General features: G+C 44.1%; 1 protein-coding gene across 1 annotated transcript in view; it reads right to left on the bottom strand.

Moving 5' to 3' along the window:
* Nucleotides 1–361: 361 nt before the first annotated feature.
* Nucleotides 362–20,295, bottom strand: part of LOC140548823 (voltage-dependent R-type calcium channel subunit alpha-1E-like) — a gene marked incomplete at its 3' end in the record, with an annotated part of 54,610 nt that continues 34,676 nt past the window's right edge. Inside the window, 16 exon segments of the mRNA XM_072671995.1 lie at nucleotides 362–471; nucleotides 474–525; nucleotides 632–732; nucleotides 735–794; nucleotides 797–831; nucleotides 909–924; nucleotides 927–1,005; nucleotides 1,007–1,043; nucleotides 2,046–2,206; nucleotides 3,121–3,217; nucleotides 6,390–6,496; nucleotides 7,927–7,986; nucleotides 9,983–10,112; nucleotides 11,050–11,152; nucleotides 11,947–12,134; nucleotides 13,353–14,126. Coding sequence (XP_072528096.1) covers nucleotides 362–471; nucleotides 474–525; nucleotides 632–732; nucleotides 735–794; nucleotides 797–831; nucleotides 909–924; nucleotides 927–1,005; nucleotides 1,007–1,043; nucleotides 2,046–2,206; nucleotides 3,121–3,217; nucleotides 6,390–6,496; nucleotides 7,927–7,986; nucleotides 9,983–10,112; nucleotides 11,050–11,152; nucleotides 11,947–12,134; nucleotides 13,353–14,126 — 2,110 coding nt within the window.

The following is a 20,295-nucleotide window of genomic DNA, read 5'->3' as shown; positions in this document are numbered from 1 at the left end:
TGAGAGAGAGAGAGAGAGAGAGAGAGAGAGAGAGAGGGAGAGAGAGAGAGAGAGGGAGAGAGAGAGAGAGAGAGAGAGAGAGAGATGAAGAGAGAGAGATGTAGTACTGAACTGCTCTTCTAAATCATTATTATTAGTAATATTATTAATATTGGAACATTGCTGTGAGGAGGATTTGATTGCATTAAGCCTCATGGGAGCTTGTTGGATGTTGGAGGATTAGTTCTGGTTCTGCACCCCAGCTCATCCCAAAGGTGCTGGACGGAGCTCCAGAGAACCCCACAGACCAGTGCTGAGGGGCTTCATTTACCCCCCTCTAGCCCAAGCTCGGAGACGGTCAGAGTTCCACACTGTGTCATACCTTCATCATGAGAACGATGGTGTTGAGGGCTATCATGGTCAGCACGGTGTACTCGAATGATGGAGATACCACAAAGTGCCACAGCCGGTACTGGAAGGTGTGGCGGTTCTGGGCATGTAGCGGGTCAGGGGTTTGGCGCTGATGGCAAAGTCAATGCAAGCCCTCTGAGAGAGAAACAGCATGTTTACATCCACACCCGACATCCACACCCGACATCCACCATCCCCAAACACACCCAAACACACCCAAACACACACACTCGTGTTTCACCTCGTTCTTCTCCAGGCTGCACTCCTCCATCATCTTGTCGCCCTGCTCCTGGAACGTGATGATGATGAGGGCCACAAATATGTTTACGAAGAAAAAGGGAACACCACGAAGTAAATGACGTAAAAAATGGACATCTCCATCCGGTTCCCTCGGCTCGGACCTGGTCTTCATCCGTCACGTCCACCGAGTGCTGCAGGACTCTAAACACAGCACAACACAGGTCAGCACAGGTCAGGACAAACCACACACACACACACACACACTCTCAGACTCTTACTGTGGCCATCCTTCTCAGTGGAGACAGTGAAGAGGGTCAGCAGAGCCCAGACCACGTTGTCATAGTGAAACTCGTGTCTCTTCACTCTCGCTTCTTCACCTCCTTCTTATCTTATCATAGTCGATGTAGTAGCCACTAGATACACACACACACACACACACACACACACACAGACACACACACACACACACACACACACAAACACACACACACACACACACACACACACACAGACACACACAGGAGAGCATAAATACAGATTTTAAATCCAGTCCAAATCAGCAGACGATACTTTTAATGGTGTTAGTGATTGTAATAAATGGTCTAATGTAAGTGGACAGTGGTGGACTTGATTTTAGAGGTTTCAGTGATGTTAGTAGTAAAATGGTAACAGTGCTGTTACATAGTGATCTAATTAAAATGGCCTAATTTAATTGGACAGTGGTGCTAATGAGGTTAGAGGTTTTAGTGCTGTTAGTGGTTTCAGTGGTTTCAGTTGTGTTAGTGATTTTAGTGGTGTTAGTGGTTTCAGTGGTGTTAGTGGTTTCAGTGGTGTTAGTGGTTTCAGTGGTGTTAGTGGTTTTAGTGGTGTTAGTGGTTTCAGTTGTGTTAGTGGTTTCAGTGGTGTTAGTGGTTTCAGTGGTGTTAGTGGTTTTAGTGGTGTTAGTGGTTTCAGTGGTGTTAGTGGTTTCAGTTGTGTTAGTGGTTTTAGTGGTGTTAGTGGTTTCAGTGGTGTTAGTGGTTTTAGTGGTGTTAGTGGTTTCAGTGGTGTTAGTGGTTTCAGTTGTGTTAGTGGTTTCAGTGGCGTTAGTGGTTTCAGTTGTGTTAGTGGTTTTAGTGGTGTTAGTGGTTTCAGTGGTGTTAGTGGTTTCAGTTGTGTTAGTGGTTTCAGTTGTTAGTGGTTTCAGTGGTGTTAGTGGTTTCAGTTGTGTTAGTGGTTTCAGTGGTGTTAGTGGTTTCAGTTGTGTTAGTGGTTTCAGTGGCGTTAGTGGTTTCAGTGGTGTTAGTGGTTTCAGTGGTGTTAGTGGTATAACTATGGCAGTGTTGATCGTGGTGTTAGTAATGGTGTTAGTGGTTTTAATGGTTTGAGTGATGTCAGCTGTCTTAGCCGTGTGAGCAGTGTTTTTGGAAACCTACTGGCACTCTTTCTCCGTGTCTTTGGATCCATCAGTGCAGTAGAAAAACTTTCCTTTGAAAAGCTGGACAGCGATGACCGCAAAGATGAACATGAAGAGCTTGTAGACGATGAGGATGTTGAAGACGTTCTTCAGCGAAGTCACAACACAGTCAAACACTGCCTTCAGTAAAAAAGAGGAAAACACAAACAAACAGGAGTAGAAGAGAAAAGCCTAGTCATTTAGGTTCTCAGATTAATGCCATTCCCAGCATTCCCAACATTCCCAGCATTCCCAGCATTCCCAGCATATCCAACATTCTCATAATGATGGATGGTTTTAAACTGTGACCAAACTGTTTGGTTGTACTGGGAGGACAAATGGTTGCATTGGAAGGAGTGTTTGGTTGTATTGAGAGGAGTGTTGGTTGTACTGGGAGGAGTGCTGATTGTACTGGATGGGTTTTGGGTTGTACGGGGAGGAGTGTTGGTAATACTGGGAGGGTTTTGGGTTGTATTGGGAGGGTTTTGGGTTGTACTGGGAGGAGTGTTGGTAATACTGGGAGGGTTTTGGGTTGTATTGGGAGGAGTGTTAGTTGTACTGGGAGGGTTTTGGGTTGTACTGGGAGGAGTGTTGGTAATACTGGGAGGGTTTTGGGTTGTATTGGGAGGAGTGTTAATTGTACTGGGAGGGGTTTTGGTTGCACTGGGAGGGTTTTGAGTTGTACTGGGAGGGTTTTGGGTTGTATTGGGAGGAGTGTTAATTGTACTGGGAGGGTTTTGGGTTGTACTGGGAGGAGTGTTGGTTGTACTGGGAGGGTTTTGGGTTGTATTGGGAGGGTTTTAGGTTGTACTGGGAGGGTTTTGGGTTGTACTGGGAGGTGTTTTGGTTGGACTGAGAGGAGTGTTGGTTGTACTGGGAGGGTTTTGGGTTGTAATGGGAGGAGTTTTGGTTGTACTGGGAGGACTATTGGTTGTACTGGAGGGTTTTTGGTGGTACTGGGAGGAGTGTTGGTGAGGTCAGGATGTTGGATGATCACCATCCCATCTCATCACCCCCAACAGTGTGTATTCAGTGCAGCCCCAGTGCGGCTTTACCTTCAGCTTGGGAAGTCTCTTAATGGTCTTCAGAGGCCGTAGAACCCGCAGCACTCGCAGAGACTTAATGGTTTTAATATCTCTCCCTTTGTTATTCCTGCAGGTTCACACACACACACACACACACACACACACACACACACACATATACAGGTCACCCACAAAAATGAAGGATTTCACTCACTTACACTAACATTCATAAAGCCTGTTTACATTTAGCCACTTCACACAACTAATAAATAAATAAATAAATAAATAAATAAGTAAAGAAATTTATACAGTTGAAACCCAATGTTTACAATGTTTACTGTAGAAATTTTTTTTTTTCAATGTCTGATCTTAAATCAGACTAAACCTTTCCACCCAGAGTCGCTCGCTGTCCGCAAACCCAGACTGAAGACCCTCCTCTTCTGAGAGGACTTGGTTGAATAGTAGAGTATTATGGTCTCCATACTGACTTGTGTTTAGTAAAGTCTAAGATTAGAGGATCTAAATTTTAGTCTATTTAAACTAGCTGAGGTTCTTCTTCAGTAAACAGTGAATCTCTTTTAAATTAAATGTAAATGTTTAGTAAAGAGTTCTAGATCAAACCCTAACAACTCAAAAGAACCTTTTGATGCGTAAATGGATCTTTGCCTGGTTTCAGTGTTCTATGGATGGTGGAAACCTTTCGTAGATGTTCTTTATCACTATACAGGGACTCTTTTCAACACTGGAATTTTCTATTTCAATAAATACGATCATTCAAAACTTGTAATAATACAGTTTTCTATTTATCTTTTTAAACAGTGTAGTTTCCAACCAAATCTGAATCCTGTAAAAGACTAGTACTATAAAGCCCTATTCAGATGGGATTAGTTAGTCCCATTAGATGGGAAGGTGGAGTAATGGAGTAATGATGTTGACCAATATGGTAAGAAATCTCTGCTTAAATGACTGAAATGGGATTTATGGGCCGTTATAAGCCGTACGTCAGTCTATTCAAACTCCTAAACACATCATAATTTCCTCCTTTCCTTTCTCTCCCCTATGTGCAGAGCTGCCCCCAGCTGTCTGCTTGCTGTTGATACAAGTCCATTTATTGGCTGATTGGGTAATGGCTATTAGCTGATTGAGTTTTACTGTTGTTTTCATTCCTGTTTTGATTTTTATTATTATGATCCGGTGTCAACCTGAGGAGGACGGGTTCCCAAATTCAGTCTTGGTTCCTCTCAAGGTTTCTCTCGAGGGATTTTTTCCTTGCCACTGTTGCCACTAGCTTTCTCAAAAGAGGCTCAGACTCAGATCTTTGTAAAGCTGCTTTGGGGCATAATTTGTTGTAAAAAAGTCTAAATAAATAAAATTGAATTGAACTGAATTGAATTTATGTGCTGCTGCCAACTCTAAAGACATGTCCTGTGATCACTGATGAACTTATGATTATATGATGATAACCTCATAACTTGACCTTATAACCCACTTATAGTAATGATAATATTAATATATAATATTTTAGTTATAACAGTTTAGAGAATTAGCAGATGTGTTCACATATCCTGAGGTATCCCAAATGCCTCCTCCAGCGCCTTCATCTATGAAAAACAAAATAAACACTGGAATTTTCAGCATATTTACCTACATGGTGCATTCGGACAGGACTAAAATCCCTAAGAAACTGGTCAACATGACATTCCCTGTCTCCTAAACACACTGTCTGAATAGGGCCTAAGACCGCAGAGATTAAACACCAGCAATAAACTACAGCTACACATCTGTATTTATTTACTCCCCATAAATTATTAGACCTTCTCTGAATGCCTAGAAAGTCCTGAGGGACCCCCAACAGATTTCACTCTTGGCTTAGATGTGAAGTGGCTGAGTGTAAACAGGTTCATACAGCAGAAAGAGAGATCTTCAGTAAACTCCACACACTGAGCAGGGTGGGGGACACTATTCACGTGAGCGATGAAGAAAATGGTTTACCCCAGAACATTCCTGGCAGACGCAGGCAGCCACAATCCACAGGAAACCAACAAAAACAAACAAACAAACACATAAATAAACAGGAAACAGACCGGAGCTCTGAATCTGTGCAGAGTTTGAGTGAAACTAACAGTTTAAAACACATTTAAAAGTGCAAGCAGTGAAAGAGCCTCTCTCAGACACACACATCGTCAACATTCACTGGGTTCACGCAGTTACTAAACACTGTGATCCAACTGACAGCAGTCGAAATTTATTCATTTTATAGCTACCATACATTACAACTCTATGCAATTTTAGAATTTGACTATTTACATCAGATTCTGCAGATTCGGCAGCAGCCATTGTTAAAAGTGCAGTGTAAATGAATTGGACTTTGCCAGCCTGGGTGGCTGCAGTCTGCAGCAGTGCTGAGCCACTGTAAAAAAATGTTTGATGAGATGCATTAGGCTCCAAAAATGTGCTTCCAAAGCTTAACACTGTTCATCCAAGAATAACATTTCTTGAAGAGTAACATACTACATTAATACATCGTCAACATACGTCATTACTACATCGCAATTTTAACATGTCTGTATTAACCAAGCCCAACCCAAACACCCTGACACGTAATATTAATAGGCTATTAACATATGTACAGTATTTTATACTTTACCACTCCATCACGTCTGAATAAACAGAATAACAATTCCTACACAGTAGCTAAACCCCTCCCATCAAATGATGCTACCAGTGCTGGGAGGGTAAAGGCTAGACACATGAAGAAGCTTCACCACCCCAGATAATATATGGCCGGTACGTGTGGCCCAACTGGGAACCAGACAGTTCTGTCCATGGGTTGCATGTTGGTCCCACATACGTGTGGAGTCCCACCAGGTTCAACAACTGGACCAGGAGGGGTTAAATAATGGGCCCATTTGGGAAGCTCAACTGGGTCACCCATGCTGGCTAGCATCACCCACGCTGAGCGAATGGTGGGGATGGAGGGCTACCCTACCCACCTAAACATAGAAAGGGGACAGTTGTGCTCTGTGACACCTCCAGTTGAATGTCCATTTTCTGAATTCAGTAAATAATCCAGTTACGAATGTTGACAGCTGTAGTGTGTGGTAGCCTTAATGACCTCATGACCCTTCAGGTAACCTTTACATTATGGTCCTGTACTGCTGTACTGAGAGGAAAACTGGAGGTCAGCTGGAGGTCAGAATGCCTGAAAAAAGGCTGAGCCTGTATCGAGTCTGACTGACTGTCTGGCTGATTATGACTAATAAACACTGCACACACACTCTTCTAAAGCACACACTCACGTCAGAGCGAAAGCCACCAGTGCTCCCACCACCACGATGAAATCCAGGATATTCCACAGGTCACGGAAATATGAGCCATCATGCAGGATCAGACCCTGCTCAATCATCTGGTCAACACAAACACACACACACACACACACACACACACACACACACACACACACACACACATTAAAGAATAGAGCATGTTAATGTTGGCACAAGTGTCATTCAGTCAGGGTCACTCAGGATTAGTATGGGTATCATTAAGGGTTAAAAGGCAATTTATAGATATTAGGATTAGTAAGGGTTTCTCAGGGTCAGTAAGGGTCAGTCGGGATTAGTCATTTAGGATTTGGAAGGGTCACTCAGAGATAGTCAGGATTGGTCAGGATTAGTAAGGGTCACACAGGGTTAGTAAGGGTCATTCCGGGGTAGTTACTCAGTGTTAGTAATGGTCACTTAGGCTTATTCAGGACTGGTCAGGACTTGTAAGAGTCACTCAGGTGACTAAAGTAAGGGTCATTTAGGGTTAGAAAGGGTCACTCAGGATTAGTATGGGTATCCTTAAGAGGTCATTTATAGACATTAGTCCTGACTAGTTTCTCAGGGTAGTAAGGGTCAGTCAGGATTAGTCACTCAGGGTTAGGTTAGTAAGGGTTACACAGGGTTAACAAGGGTCAGTCGGGATTAGGCTTAGTCAGGATTGGTCAGGATTTGTAAGGGTCACTGAGGGTTAGTCAGAATTGGTCAGGATTTGTAAAGGTCACTCAGAGTTAGTCACTCAGGTTTAGTAAGGGTCACTTAGGCTTAGTCAGGATTTGGATTGGTCACTCAGGATTAGTATGGGTATAGAAAGGGTCATTTATAGATATTAGAATTAGTAAGGGTTTCTCAGGGTTAGTAAAGGTTATTCAATGTTAGCAATGGTCACTTAGGCTTATTCAGGACTGGTCAGGACTTGTAAGAGTCACTCAGGTTTAGTAAGGGTCACTTAGGCTTAGTCAGGGTTGGTCAGGACTTGTAAGGGTCACTAAGGGTTATTTGGGATTGGTCAGGATTGTTAAAGTAAGGGTCATTTAGGGTTAGAAAGGGTGATTTAAAGATATTAGGATTAGTGAGGGTCACTCAGGGTCACGCAGGACTAGTAAGGGTCAGTTGGGATTAGTAAGTGTCACTCAAAAAGTATGGGTCACTCAGGAACACTCTGGATCAGTATGGGTCACTCTGGAACACTCTGGATCAGTATGGGTCACTCAGGAACACTCCGGATCAGTATGGGTCGCTAAGGAACACTCCGGATCAGTATGGGTCACTAAGGAACACTCTGGATTAGTACCGGTCAGGCAGAATTAGTTAAGGTTAGATTAGGATCATGGTCAGTCTGAAACCCTGCAGAGAAACTTTCTTCCTTGCTTTACTTGCTGTTATCAGAACCCATCTGAACCCATCAGAACCAGTGAAAACATTTGATTAGACTGTGAACAGCCTTTATTATCCTCCAGCATCTCCACAGCCCTCAGCACACTCTCCACAGCAGGAGCAGAAGCAGACTCACCTTGATTATCATTTCAAAGGTGAAGACTCCAGTGAATACATAATCAAAGTAACGAAGCACCTGTTGGAGACAGAGCAAAGACTCAAGCGTAGAACGTCATAAATGTCAGTTTCAGCACACACACACACACACACACACACACACCCTGAGGACACACCATAGATCATCTTTGGACATTAACACTGCTCAGTCCATTTGGTGCAGTAATGAAAGTGGATGAATGGCAGTCATTAGTTTTCTAAATGGGACCCAAATGATGCCTCTGTTTTAGTGTCGCTCTGGTTCATTTAATCCGGAGCAGCGCTCGCCTGCAGCACCAAAGCGATGACACCAAGCAGAGACCATCGCTCAGCGGGAGCAGTCATGGACCAGAGCAAAATCTAGAGCTAAAATTTACACAAAACCCTCCAATCAACTCAGCCTGGCTCTGGACATTCATTGGATCGCTGCTTTTTCAGGAAATTCGCTTGTGCAGTGAGAGGAAACTCATCGGCATGATACTCAGCTTATTATAAGTTAGGCTCACATTCAGTAACACACCCCTTTATGATCTTCAGGAGTCACATCTCTATTTCAGCCAAATAACTCTAGGGCCATAATGGAGCAGCAATGAAGAGGCAGTAATATAATATCTCACTAATAATAATACATCTCAAATTGTAATGGAATCTGAGTAAAACTCTGGAGGAACATCATATCATATATCAAAATATCAAAGCCTGAATAAGACAACAGGAAATTCTCTATAAATGGCGGTGGTAAAGGGAAGCAGACGTCTGAAGCTCTAATAAAAGCTCCTCACAGAAAGTTCTTCACCTAATGGTGATGAAGACGCTGCCTGATGCCTGAGACACTGTTCTACCAGAGTTCTGAGAAGAGTTCGGCTCTAGAACTTGCTTTTAAAACCAGATCATTAAAATGGTGTAGTGCGGCTACAAAATAGTCCTTCTAGACCATATATAGACCTTCTAGACCATATATATATATATCAGTTCTCTCTATATAAAGTTCCCTTTGCATGTTTAAGGTGGTAGTAGCTTCAGGCTCCTGCAGGTGGCGCTGCACGAGGATGATGGGGCTATGAATACCTGTGGGGTGTGTGATGGGACTCATAGCTTGAGGAGAGGTGGGACAGTGCAGTGAGGGTCTGGTTGAATGTGTGGGAAATGGGTCTCAAAGCAGATGCACTTAATGATTGGCTAAAAGGAGTGATTGTCAGCATGTGGGCGTGGCCAAAGACCACAGTGTGAAGGAGGGAGCTGAATCTTCAGGTGTGTGGAAGCTTACGGTCATACGGGTCTACCAGCAGAGGCAGAAACCCCTACAGTCTACAGGAGGTTCTCCTCATTCTGGAGCAGAAGTGAGTGAAGGCCTCTTGTGAGCCGCTCTGCTCCAGATGTTGATGTTCTGCAGCTCCCTGTGGAGCGTTCTTTCAGGAGAACCTGAGCTGACGTCTAGAAGCAGTTCTTGTCTGGAAGTGATGCTCATTCACAAGTCGTGGAACCCTCTGTCCATCTTTCAGCCACAATTCTTAGGAGAACCTCCTGTAGACTGTAGGGATTCCTGCCACTGCTGGTAGACCTGTATGACCGTAAGCTTCCACACACCTGCAGATTCAGCTCCCTCCTTCACAGTATGGTCTTTGGCCACACCCAAATGCAGCCACCTCTCCTCAATCTACGAATCCCGTCAGACACCCCACATGTATTCATAGCCCCTTCATCCTCATGCAACGCCACCTGCAGGAGACTTAAGTTACTACCACCTTAAACACACAAGCTGACTCATTTCTATCTGGGGAGCTTATATTATACACTCTATATTCCACATAAAACTAATATATAAGAGTCTAGACTCGTGTATCTTCACTGGTGGGTTTGGAAAGTGAATAAAATAGTGGCTTTAGCTGTGTTATAGTCATGGCGACTGACGCCAGCTTCCATTCAGCACCACTGTAAAGAAATCTGAGTTGGTAAGTTTCTGGACAGTGATGATTAGAATTCCTCTTTAAGGTCAAAGACAGAGAGAGAGACAGAGAGACAGAACCGAGTCTTACTTTGTTCCAGTCGGAGTTAGTGGCTACTGGATCTTCAGCAGCTAAAGCAATACTGCTGGCAGCAATGACCAGCAGGATACACATCTCAAAATAACGCAGATTAACCACATAATGACAGGCCCTGCGGATACTGAGAGAGAGAGAGAGAGAGAGAGAGAGAGAGAGAGAGAGAGAGATTGAATTGGTGGAGACGACGGCTCCACTCCAAATAACAAAACTAACCAGTATATTAGGGGGTATTTACTGAGTGGACAGTGATGCTCTGGACTCTGGATAAGAGCGTCTAATGAAATATATATATAATACAGTAATTCAATATAATATAGTAATTAGATATATTATATTATATATAATAAAATTAAATGAATGTAAATGTAAGTGCAGGTGTTTCCACTCCTGCTGTTTCACTGTATTAACCCCTTAACACTGCGGTGTGTTACTCAGTAACTACAGGACAGGACACTAGTGCACTATAGACCCCTATTGCGCGGCCTAAGCTTTCGGCCTTTGTTTTACTTCCATTACTTTTACTTTTCTACTTGAAGTCGTTCTGAAACCAGTACTTTTACACTTCTACTGGAGTAAAAAGCTTCAGTTGATACTTCAGCTTCTATAGAAGTCTTTTAAACCCTTGTATCTCCACTCACTTCTACCTGAGGAATGAGTGTGAATACCACCTTTGCCTATCATAGAAGATTTAGAATGGAAGCCAGAGTCGGCCCAAGCTGGTCTTCCAGGTTTGCAGATACCAGCACAGAAACTAGCTAACGTGTTGTCTCCAACTAGCCAGTACATATTTATATAGACCCCCCTTGCTACTGAGAGCGTCCCCCACTACTGCAAGTTGTGTGGACAGCAGCTTGTGTGGATGTGGCGAGTTCAAAGCACTAGGCATACCACGTTCAGTCTGAAATCGGCTTCAGGCTACAGTCTGTAGAGAAGACCACAGTTAGCTTTTTCCTTTGGTTCTGTTGAGGTTAGAACGCAAGAACCCGAAACATTACAACACCGGTTCTACTCAGAGCGGCCCAGTGTCTAAGAGCTGGTAGTGAATGAGGCAGTCTTACGGGTTGTGAGGTTTGAAGATGAACATGCTGTTCGGAGGTGGACCCTTCGGCACTTCTTCACCTTCCTTCTCCGACTTCGTGGCCTCCAGGTCTTTGCTGTTAGCTGTTGAGGAAACAAGGCACAGGCTTGACCAGCATGACCATGCCTGTCCACCTGCATGACCAACTGGCCCATCAGCATGGCCACATAGATTACTCCCGTCCACCAATATGACCAGCTTGACCAAACTCAAATAAAAACACAAGCCAAGAGTTGGTCAATCGGTTTAACCAATCTGCTTTCCAGTATAGGGTAGGATTATATATATACACTATATGGACAAAAGTATTGGGACACCTGACATCCACTGCTTCTTCTGAAATCAAGTACTTGATCCTGCTTTTGTTGGAGTAACTGTCTCTACTGTCCAGAGAAGAAGACTTTCTACTAGATTTTAGAGGAGCATTGTTGTGAGCATTTGATTGATTGCATTCAGCAACAAGAGCATTAGATGTTGAATGATCACCACCCCACCTCATCTTTCCCAACTCCCCAACTCATCCCAAAAGTACTGGATTAAGCTCCTGCACCATCGTTCCAGAGAACAGAGTTCTTCCACTGCTCCACAGCTCCTCAATGCTGAGGGGCTTTACACCCCTCTAGCCCACGCCTGGCGTTAGGCAGCATGGTGCCAATAGGTTTATATTTATCTGCTCCAGAGAGTCCCATTCTATTGGCAGTACTTCTTCTCTACAGGGACTAGACAAGCTGTGTGTGTGCATTTGCACATCTGTGCCAGCATTGATTACAACTTAAAGTAGCTGAATGCATTTATTAGATGAGGTGTCCATAAACATTTGGACATATAGTGTAAACAGGAATTATGGCTCTTAACATGCCTAGTCTAGGTTCTCTACCTGTGGTGGACAGCTCCAGGCCCTGCTGAGGGTCAGTCACCTCTATAGTCACACTCCCTTTATCCTGACCCAGAGAGGTGGGGGTGTTGTTGTTCTCGGCCTCAGCAGTGCCCCTGGTGGTAAGCGTGTGCTCCAGCACAGTGCTGTCAGTGATCTGCAGCGTGGCCGGCTCTGAATCTTCTGGATCTCTGTGTAAAGAACAAGTAGAACCAATTAGCCAGGAGTTTGTCCCCCTTCGCGACAGTAATACCTTTACTCTCTGGAAATGCTTTACCCTAGGTATTGGAACATAGCAGCAAGGAGGGTTTGATTGCATTCAACCCACAACAGCATCAGTGAGGTTCTGATGTTGGTTTATTAGTTCTGCCACTCCAACACATCCTCAACTCAAAAGCACTGGATGGGGCTCCATCGTCAGTCCAGAGACCCCACATGACCCCCACATTAAGTCCCTCTAGACCCTGAATTACTCTCCAAAATCCAAAGCCCCATCTTTCTCATGACCTGCCAATCTGTCTCTTTTTCACCTGTCAGTCATATTTGGTGGCCTATTGAGCTGCAGTGCTGATAGGGCCGAGGGAAAACATTGCAAACTCTGCCGAGTTCCAGGCCGGAGGCTGTTACCGTGGTAACGCAGTATTAGCTGTGCAGTGATTCCTTTTAAGAAAGACCCTCCAGCATCACTAGCAGCTCATTTATCATGAAAGAAACCTGAGGGCAGAGATATGCAGCGTGTTAGCAGCATGGAGGTTAATCTATTACTGTCAGCCACGGAATAAACCGGATGTTTATTTATTTATTAAAATTTCAGATTAATTTTAACAAAAAATTAATTTAAGTGTTTTAGAACACCAGCATCATCGCCCCACGCACAGCCAGGGGTACTATACCAGTAATGCTACCAACATGGCACCACCTGTTGCATTCCACAGCTGTTTACATATACATCACACATATTACAGCACTCTTTTGGCAAGTGTTTTTGGCGAGTTTTGACATTTGTGGCCTGAACTGGAGGCCTACACTGCAGCTCCATAACAGATGATACTGTATTAAAAGAAATTAATGAAATTGTTCATGCTGTGTGCCATCAGCAGCCGGAGCCCAAGAGAGCACAATTGGCCTTGCTCTCTCCTAGTTGGAAGATGGCTCCCTAACTCTCTACATCACTTCAGTGTGATGCTGGAGGGCTCGAGCATCTGCTAACCAATGCCTCAGAGCTGGGTACCCGGCACTTCCCTCCAAGTGCATTGGTTGCCCGGGGACGCTTTAATCAGTGGCAGTTGAAAAAGAGGTGGTGGCTGGTTGGGCATGTGGCGGGAGCATTACATGTGCTAGGGAGAGAGAGTACTAACATGGTTCAAAAAGAGCAGCATAAGTCCTGAGATCCAAAAGATCTGCCTTACCTCTGCTCAGCCGTGACGCCGTCTGGGCTGATTCGTCCATCACTGCTGTTTTTCTTCTCCTCCTCTTCCACCTCCTCGTTCCCTGTCCTCCTCTCCTGGCTGCTGGAGCGACTGTGGTCCCCCTCTGAATTTCCGAGTGGCTGTGGTTTCTGGAGCCTTGAACCTGAATCCGCCGGCGGTCTGTGTTTACGGATCGCCCGTTGCCTCCTCTCTCCGTTCAGCCTCAGACGGCCACCGAGCGCCTGAGAACCTCCGAGGGAGGTTTCTGACTCAGGCAACTGCAGCCCCGATGTTATGTCTGGGACAGTAGGGACATCTGTGGCCATGGGCGGTTCCGGGAGGGATATGGAAACATCCTCCTCGCCCAATGACAGGTCCAGGGGCGGCAGCACCAGAGTAGCAACATCTGAGGATCGCCTTGTGGTGAGGGACGTCTGCACGTCCTTCTCTGTGGGTAGTCTGAGGCTGTGGGACGTTTGTCTGGACGTCTCGGTACTTCGGCGGACGCTGTGTGAGGGCTGCAGAGCCCCTGGACCATCCCTTTCCTCGTTGGTGCTGGTGTACAGGACCTCCCGGCTGGACATCTGCCGGTGGCGTCGCAGTTGGCTGGTCCTCTGCTCCCACACGGACATGGTCAACCGGCGTCTCCTCTCTCTCCTGGACATGAAAGAGTTAGAGGCATTGAGTGGAGGAGCGTCTGACTCCTCCAGAGAGTAGGCCGCTCGGCTGCGGTGGATTGCTCGCTTCCTGTACAGGTAGGGCCTTCTCCTCCTCCTGAGAGAGAAACACAGAGAACACAGTCAGGACAAAGACACATTTCTCCTGCAGGAACAGCAAACACCTATCTGTCTCATTACACAGGCATTAATGACCGTATCCCAACTCGGTCCTCAGGGCCCAGCAGGTGGCTCTCATTTATCCTCTCCCAGCAGATCTGAACCATGTCATTAAGAACACTGAGTACCTGGTGCGAGTCTACTGGGAGCAGTTCTCTGGACCATCTGGAGGGATGTAAGGATCGAGTTGCTCAGAACCACAGATCTAAATGACTAACTGAATTTCTAATATAATGACAGTGCTAAGTACAGCTTCAACTGCAGAGTAAAATCAACTACGTAAACGAACCCTTTCTAAAAGTGACCCAAAACTTTTGTCATTATATAAACTTTGGACAATACGGGCAAATCCATCCCAAATCTTGACCAGCTGACCTTCTCAGATTTGTTGAATACTTCTAGGAAATAATGTCACCTTCTTCAATAGATGGTCTACCAAATATTAGGTGTGTATCTCCCTTAGGTTCTGAGATAAAGGCTTTACAATAGCACTCTTGGCAAAACTACTAAATACAGTGAAGGGCCGTAAATAGTGGAACCTTTCCTGGTGCTATACCCGGCCTCTCAGTCGTTTTACTGAACTCACTGAGAACCACTGCTATGTATATATATATATATATATATATATATATATATATATATATATATATATATATATATAAATTCTTAACTCCACTAAAGAACCCTTAAAGAACTTCCTTTTTAAGCAGTAGAACCCAATACAGTGTACATGTCTATTTTTCAGGCTTTATGACTCAGGTACAGTTTAACAAACAGACACCATACACACCATTAAAACCCAAAAGTGTGGATATGACTTTCAATTTTTTAAGTTAGTCAATCCTTTTGACCTGTTAACGCTAAATGTCTACAATTTGTATTTTTGGTTTATGGTGTATTTTACCAGAAAGATAAAAAAAAAAGATTTACCAGAGATTTTAGATCTTCTATATCACCACATGAAGCACACCAGACCTTCCAAACTGTTTGTATTTATGACATACTGCATATTTATTTATTACACATATAAGAGTATTTATCTTACAGTGATATAACTTAGGTGCATTACTGTGACCTCAGTTATAGGTAGGGATGCCCCAATACCACTGTTTCATTTCCGACGCCAAGCTGCGATACTGATACCAACTACGACTTCAGTACTGGATAGATGGCTCTAAATCCTGATTTTTATAATGTAATATTTTTACAGGATGTGCTTTTGCATATCTTACCCTAAATAATAATATCTAATAAGCTTGAAAGAGCAGTGTTTACTGGTTGAGGAGCTGCACATATGAAAAGTTACATGGAAACAGAAAGTTCATTAAATGTCTGTTAAAGATAATAACTATTTATGACTGGGTTCTACGGGCTGTTTAAACATTTAAACAAAAATATTTTATGGAAAAAATAAGAAAATAAAAGTAGGGTGTCAGTAAGCTTTATGGTCTTGGTGCTCTCTATTGCTGATAACGATACTCTGAGTAAGTGCCAGTATCATCGCTGATATCGTTACGGTACTGGTATCGGTGCAACAATTGTTATAAGTTAAGAGATATTAAAAATAAATAAATAAATGAATTATTTTATTTATTCATTTATTTATTTAATTATTTTTATTTATTTCTGTATTATTTTTAATTATTAAATAAAATAAATGTTTTTAAAGGTTCCGATAATTAGGTAAAAAAGCAGATTCATCTCTACATTTACAGTTTTGGCAGTTAAACACCTTACTTCAGAGAGTTCCTGATGAGTTCCCACATCAAGCCTTAACAGTTCAAAACTTATGACTTGAAAAAAGTTTGCATCCATTTCCATAGCATTTATTTTCACGCTGCAATATCTCAGAAACAACTAAAAAAAATACCGAAAAAGGCCGACCTTTTGCCCCACGATTTATTGAGAAAAGTGACATTATTTCCAGAGATGGTCAGTCGAGATGCCCACAGGTATTTCTTATGGGATTATCTCTATTTCAGCCCAGTTCCACACTGGTTTCACTGGTTTCTCACAGCGGTTTGGGGACACTTTGTAGAAAGGGTCGACTGTCGTGACGTTTCAGAGTTTGGGATGTACGCCACCGCCCAGCCGGCTCAGGTCGCTGGGATGGAAATGAACTGGACTGATTTGAGGTGTCGATGTGAATCGAAAAGAAAACAGAAATCAAAAGAAGAGTCGGGAGAAGAGTCTGTTCAGAATGGCACATCAAAAGAAGACGTTCAGAAACGAATCCAGAAACAAATGCAACCAATGATCAGACTGGAGAGTGACAGTGAGGTGAGGCGTTCGATAAAATGGCAGAACAGAAAGCTTCACCCGGAGGCAGGAATTGGAATGAACAGACAGTGTTACTTACTGGCACTGGAACTCTTGTGTGGTCCGTGTAATCAATGAGCGGTTGGTTGAAAACAAGACATTAGTGCTTTTGTGAACAAAGACAGTACAAGCCCAGCAACACAGTCCAAAACTGACCACAGCTACAGTCAGAAAAAGGGGGCGGGGTGGTTAAATACGAGTGGTGTGGGAGGGAGGCGGTACAGTAAAGTAAATGCGGATTATGTATTACTTAATAATTGAATTCGCATGATGCAAATCAGACAAGCGAATAAATTTAAACAATGGCTTGTCAGTGCGTACCAAATCTGAGCGGACCGAACTGTACCGATACCGCACATACTCAAGTAAAAGTACCGCAACTTCTGTGAAATAGTGACGTAAAAGAAATTTGACCAAATTGAATAAAAATTTTCTGGACTTTTCTGGACTTTTCTGGACTTTTCGGGACTTTTTAGGACTTTTCAGGACATTATCAGAGGAGAAATCTACCAAACAGTTGGCCAATCCCAACAGAGCTGTCCTCCCGATTAACAGACCCAGAACAGAATAACAACCTAGCTATTACGTCTTTACTGAGTCACAAATGTAATAACACCCAATAATAATGTATTACATTATTGGTAAAAAATAATATTACATAATATTATATTACATATATATTGTAATAATATTACATTACAATGGACAAGACTCTGTATGTGTTTTTTTTTTTTTAAATAGCTTATGCGTAAGAGGTGGTAGTAGCCTCAGGCCCCTGCAGAGGGCGCTGCACAAGGATGCTGGGGCTATGAATCCCCACGGGATGTGTGACAGGACTCATAGATTGAGAAGAGGTGGTACAGTGAATCCCTGTCACACACCCGGCAGGTATTTACTGCCCCATTATCCTCGTGCAGCGCCATCTGCAGGAGCCTGAAGTTACTACCACCTTAGGTGACTAATGTTTTTGTCCGGGGAGCTCATAATAATATATTATATAGCGTGTTGAGCTCCAGTGGTGTCCAGCAGTTTGAAAAAAAGGAGTGGAGCTTCTTCACGTATCTCGGAGGAAGACCGTGCCAGCTGGTAGCATTGTATGGTAGGGGGCGCTCTAGATAGTGGTAGGACTAGGAATGAGCAAATTGCGATTGGGTTTGGGAACACCACTGGGAAGTGCGACGGCTTTTACTTGAGTACATGGAACTGAGTAGGTGTAACTGTTCACCGTCCACATCAGCCACTGGTTTCTTCAGGTTGAGATATACTGGTTTTGGTCTGGGTGACTGGGCAGCAAAAGCGTCACATGACAACAGGATGACAGCAGCATTAGATCAGGAGCAACGTACACAATCATCTGGATTTTTTTGGAATGTTAAGAGACATTCGGGAACATGGCACAGATATAAAACAGATATAAATGGTATCCATATGCAGAAGCATTAACACACACACACACACACACACACACACTGAGAAAAAGAGAGAACACCTTCAACTTTCAGGTCCTACAGCTTCACTTGAGCAATGCAGCAGGTTTTATCTGTATCTCATGCTAACCGGGGAACATGCGCTCACTTCTCAGAGTGGTTCTCGAGCAGTTTCATGCCTCCTCTCTTCTCCACATGCAGGATCCAAATGCCATTCGTGCAAAGTTCAACCTTCAGGGCCACTGTTGCATTCTCAGCTCAGTGACGAGATGAAAAAACAACAACACACACACACAGAAAACGAGAGACGCCATGGCATTCGGACTGAACCCACGCTTTCTGACAGAGGTCAGGCCCTTAGCGTGCTGTTTGGGTGTGTCTAAATACCACAGACCTGTGCTCACACTGATCAGTCTAAACTGACCAGAGAGCAGTCGTCAGTCGTCAGGTGCAAACCACACTCTCCCACCCCGAGTCACTGGGAGGGCTCACTTAGCACATGCTCGGTGTCAGGAGGCCAACATTACAGCCATGCAGTGCTTTAATTCCAACAGACATGCAGCTGTACGCAGGCTCGTCTCAGGAGTTGCGGGTGTCCACTCTCGGTCCACCAGTTTAGCTCATGTTAAACCCTGACCTGCACCGTCAGCCCCACACACACATCTGCTCAGAGCTCTCATACACAGATATTTCTGAAAACATCTAATGAAGCGCCCTGGTCAAATAACATGGAGCCATTTTTATTTCCCTTACTCTGCTCTATCGTAAGAAGGCGGGGCTACACTTAGGAATGCAGTGATTGACAGACAGCCTTGTCTGGAGGAGACAGTCTGGTCGTCTGCAGCAGGACCTGCATGGCGTCCTCTCTGGTCAGTACAAGGAGGAGCTGAGCTGTAGAGGGACTTACATGAGCTGCACTTTCCAGGGGGAAATCCACTCTGCTTCTGCACTGGAAGCTCAGTGAAGGCGGTCTGAGACACTGAGGCTCGGTCTGAGTAGGTGAGTCTGGCTCCGCCTCTGGTCTCTCTCTACTGAGCAGACTCTGGTTGTTTTCTACAGTCAGTGGTTGCAGATGATCATTATTGATCCACTGCATGTTTAGCACATGTCCACAGCTGGTGTAGAGCTCCATAGCTGCTCTTCACAACATTAAGCACCCTCATAATGCTCTCCTCGAGGTGTTTAGGATGCATGCTCATGGTTTCGAGACGTTCTTGCACTCTGGTTTGGACGGAAAGCTTTTCACAAACAAACTGTTGGTGTGGGTGGAGATTTTTTTTGGGAAAAAAAAAGCATTTTCAGAAATATCCGGATACTGACCGTGACTGAGGCCAAGAACAGACGCTTTATAGCTGAGCTCTAAGATCACAGTGCAGAAATCTGCACCGTCAAACGCTCAATAATCCTCCCCTACATGCTGGAGAAGCGTCTCTATGACAACTCATCCCCGCATCGACTGGGAAGCCTGCCGGTTGTCATGACAACATGCCATTGAATTCATGGCAAATTACCGTGCAATGGCTCAAATGATGTGATAAATGTAATCTATCAATAAGGACGCGCTGTACGACTTCCAGGAACGCCTCTCACACGACTTTCACAGCCCTCAGATTTATTTCTCACAAAGCCTCTCTATCCTGAGCTCACATCAGAGCTTCTTCAGCCAAGAACACAAACCAGGGTTTCCTTCCACATCCCAAGTTTTCTTAAGTGTTCACAGGTTTTAACAGGGATACACTATGTCCAAAAGTTTATAGACGCCCGCTCCTCCAGAGTTTCTTCTGAAATCAAGAGTATTACAGTAGAAACTCGATGATGGAGCTCCATCATCACTCCAGAGAACCCCACAGCTCAATGCTGGGGAACATTATACCCCTCTAGCCCAGACACAGCTCATGAACAGCTGCTCAAGAGCATCTCTTTCTACAGTGTATGCTGTGTATGCACAATAGAATGCTTGTGTCAGCTTAAAGTGACCAAAAATATATAATAGAAGGGCCGTCTGAAGATTTTTGGACACATAGTGTGTGAATTATGATCATCCATGCTGTCACTCTCAGCCATTACCCTGACAGAACTTCAAAGAAAACACAACAGCAAATCACAACCAGCTGTTTTCCCAATTTACGCACTGTAGAATCGCCTCGTCCCACTAGAACCAACAATTTATACCATTTACACATATCGTTCCATCCCTCTAACCAGCAAAACCAGTCACAGAACCCTCACAAAAGCTCCTACAGGACGTTTCACTCATCCGCAGAGCTCCATCAGTTCAAAAGATGGTTGGGAACGTTCACCAGCATCTGTAAACCTGTGGTGGACTCACACCAATGAAGGCATGACTATCTTCAGACCACA

Source organism: Salminus brasiliensis, unplaced genomic scaffold (genome assembly GCF_030463535.1).
Source record: "Salminus brasiliensis unplaced genomic scaffold, fSalBra1.hap2 scaffold_124, whole genome shotgun sequence".
Classification (NCBI taxonomy): Eukaryota; Metazoa; Chordata; class Actinopteri; order Characiformes; family Bryconidae; genus Salminus; species Salminus brasiliensis.
Note: the sequence above shows the minus strand (reverse complement) of the source record. Positions and strands in the feature narration are given on the sequence as shown.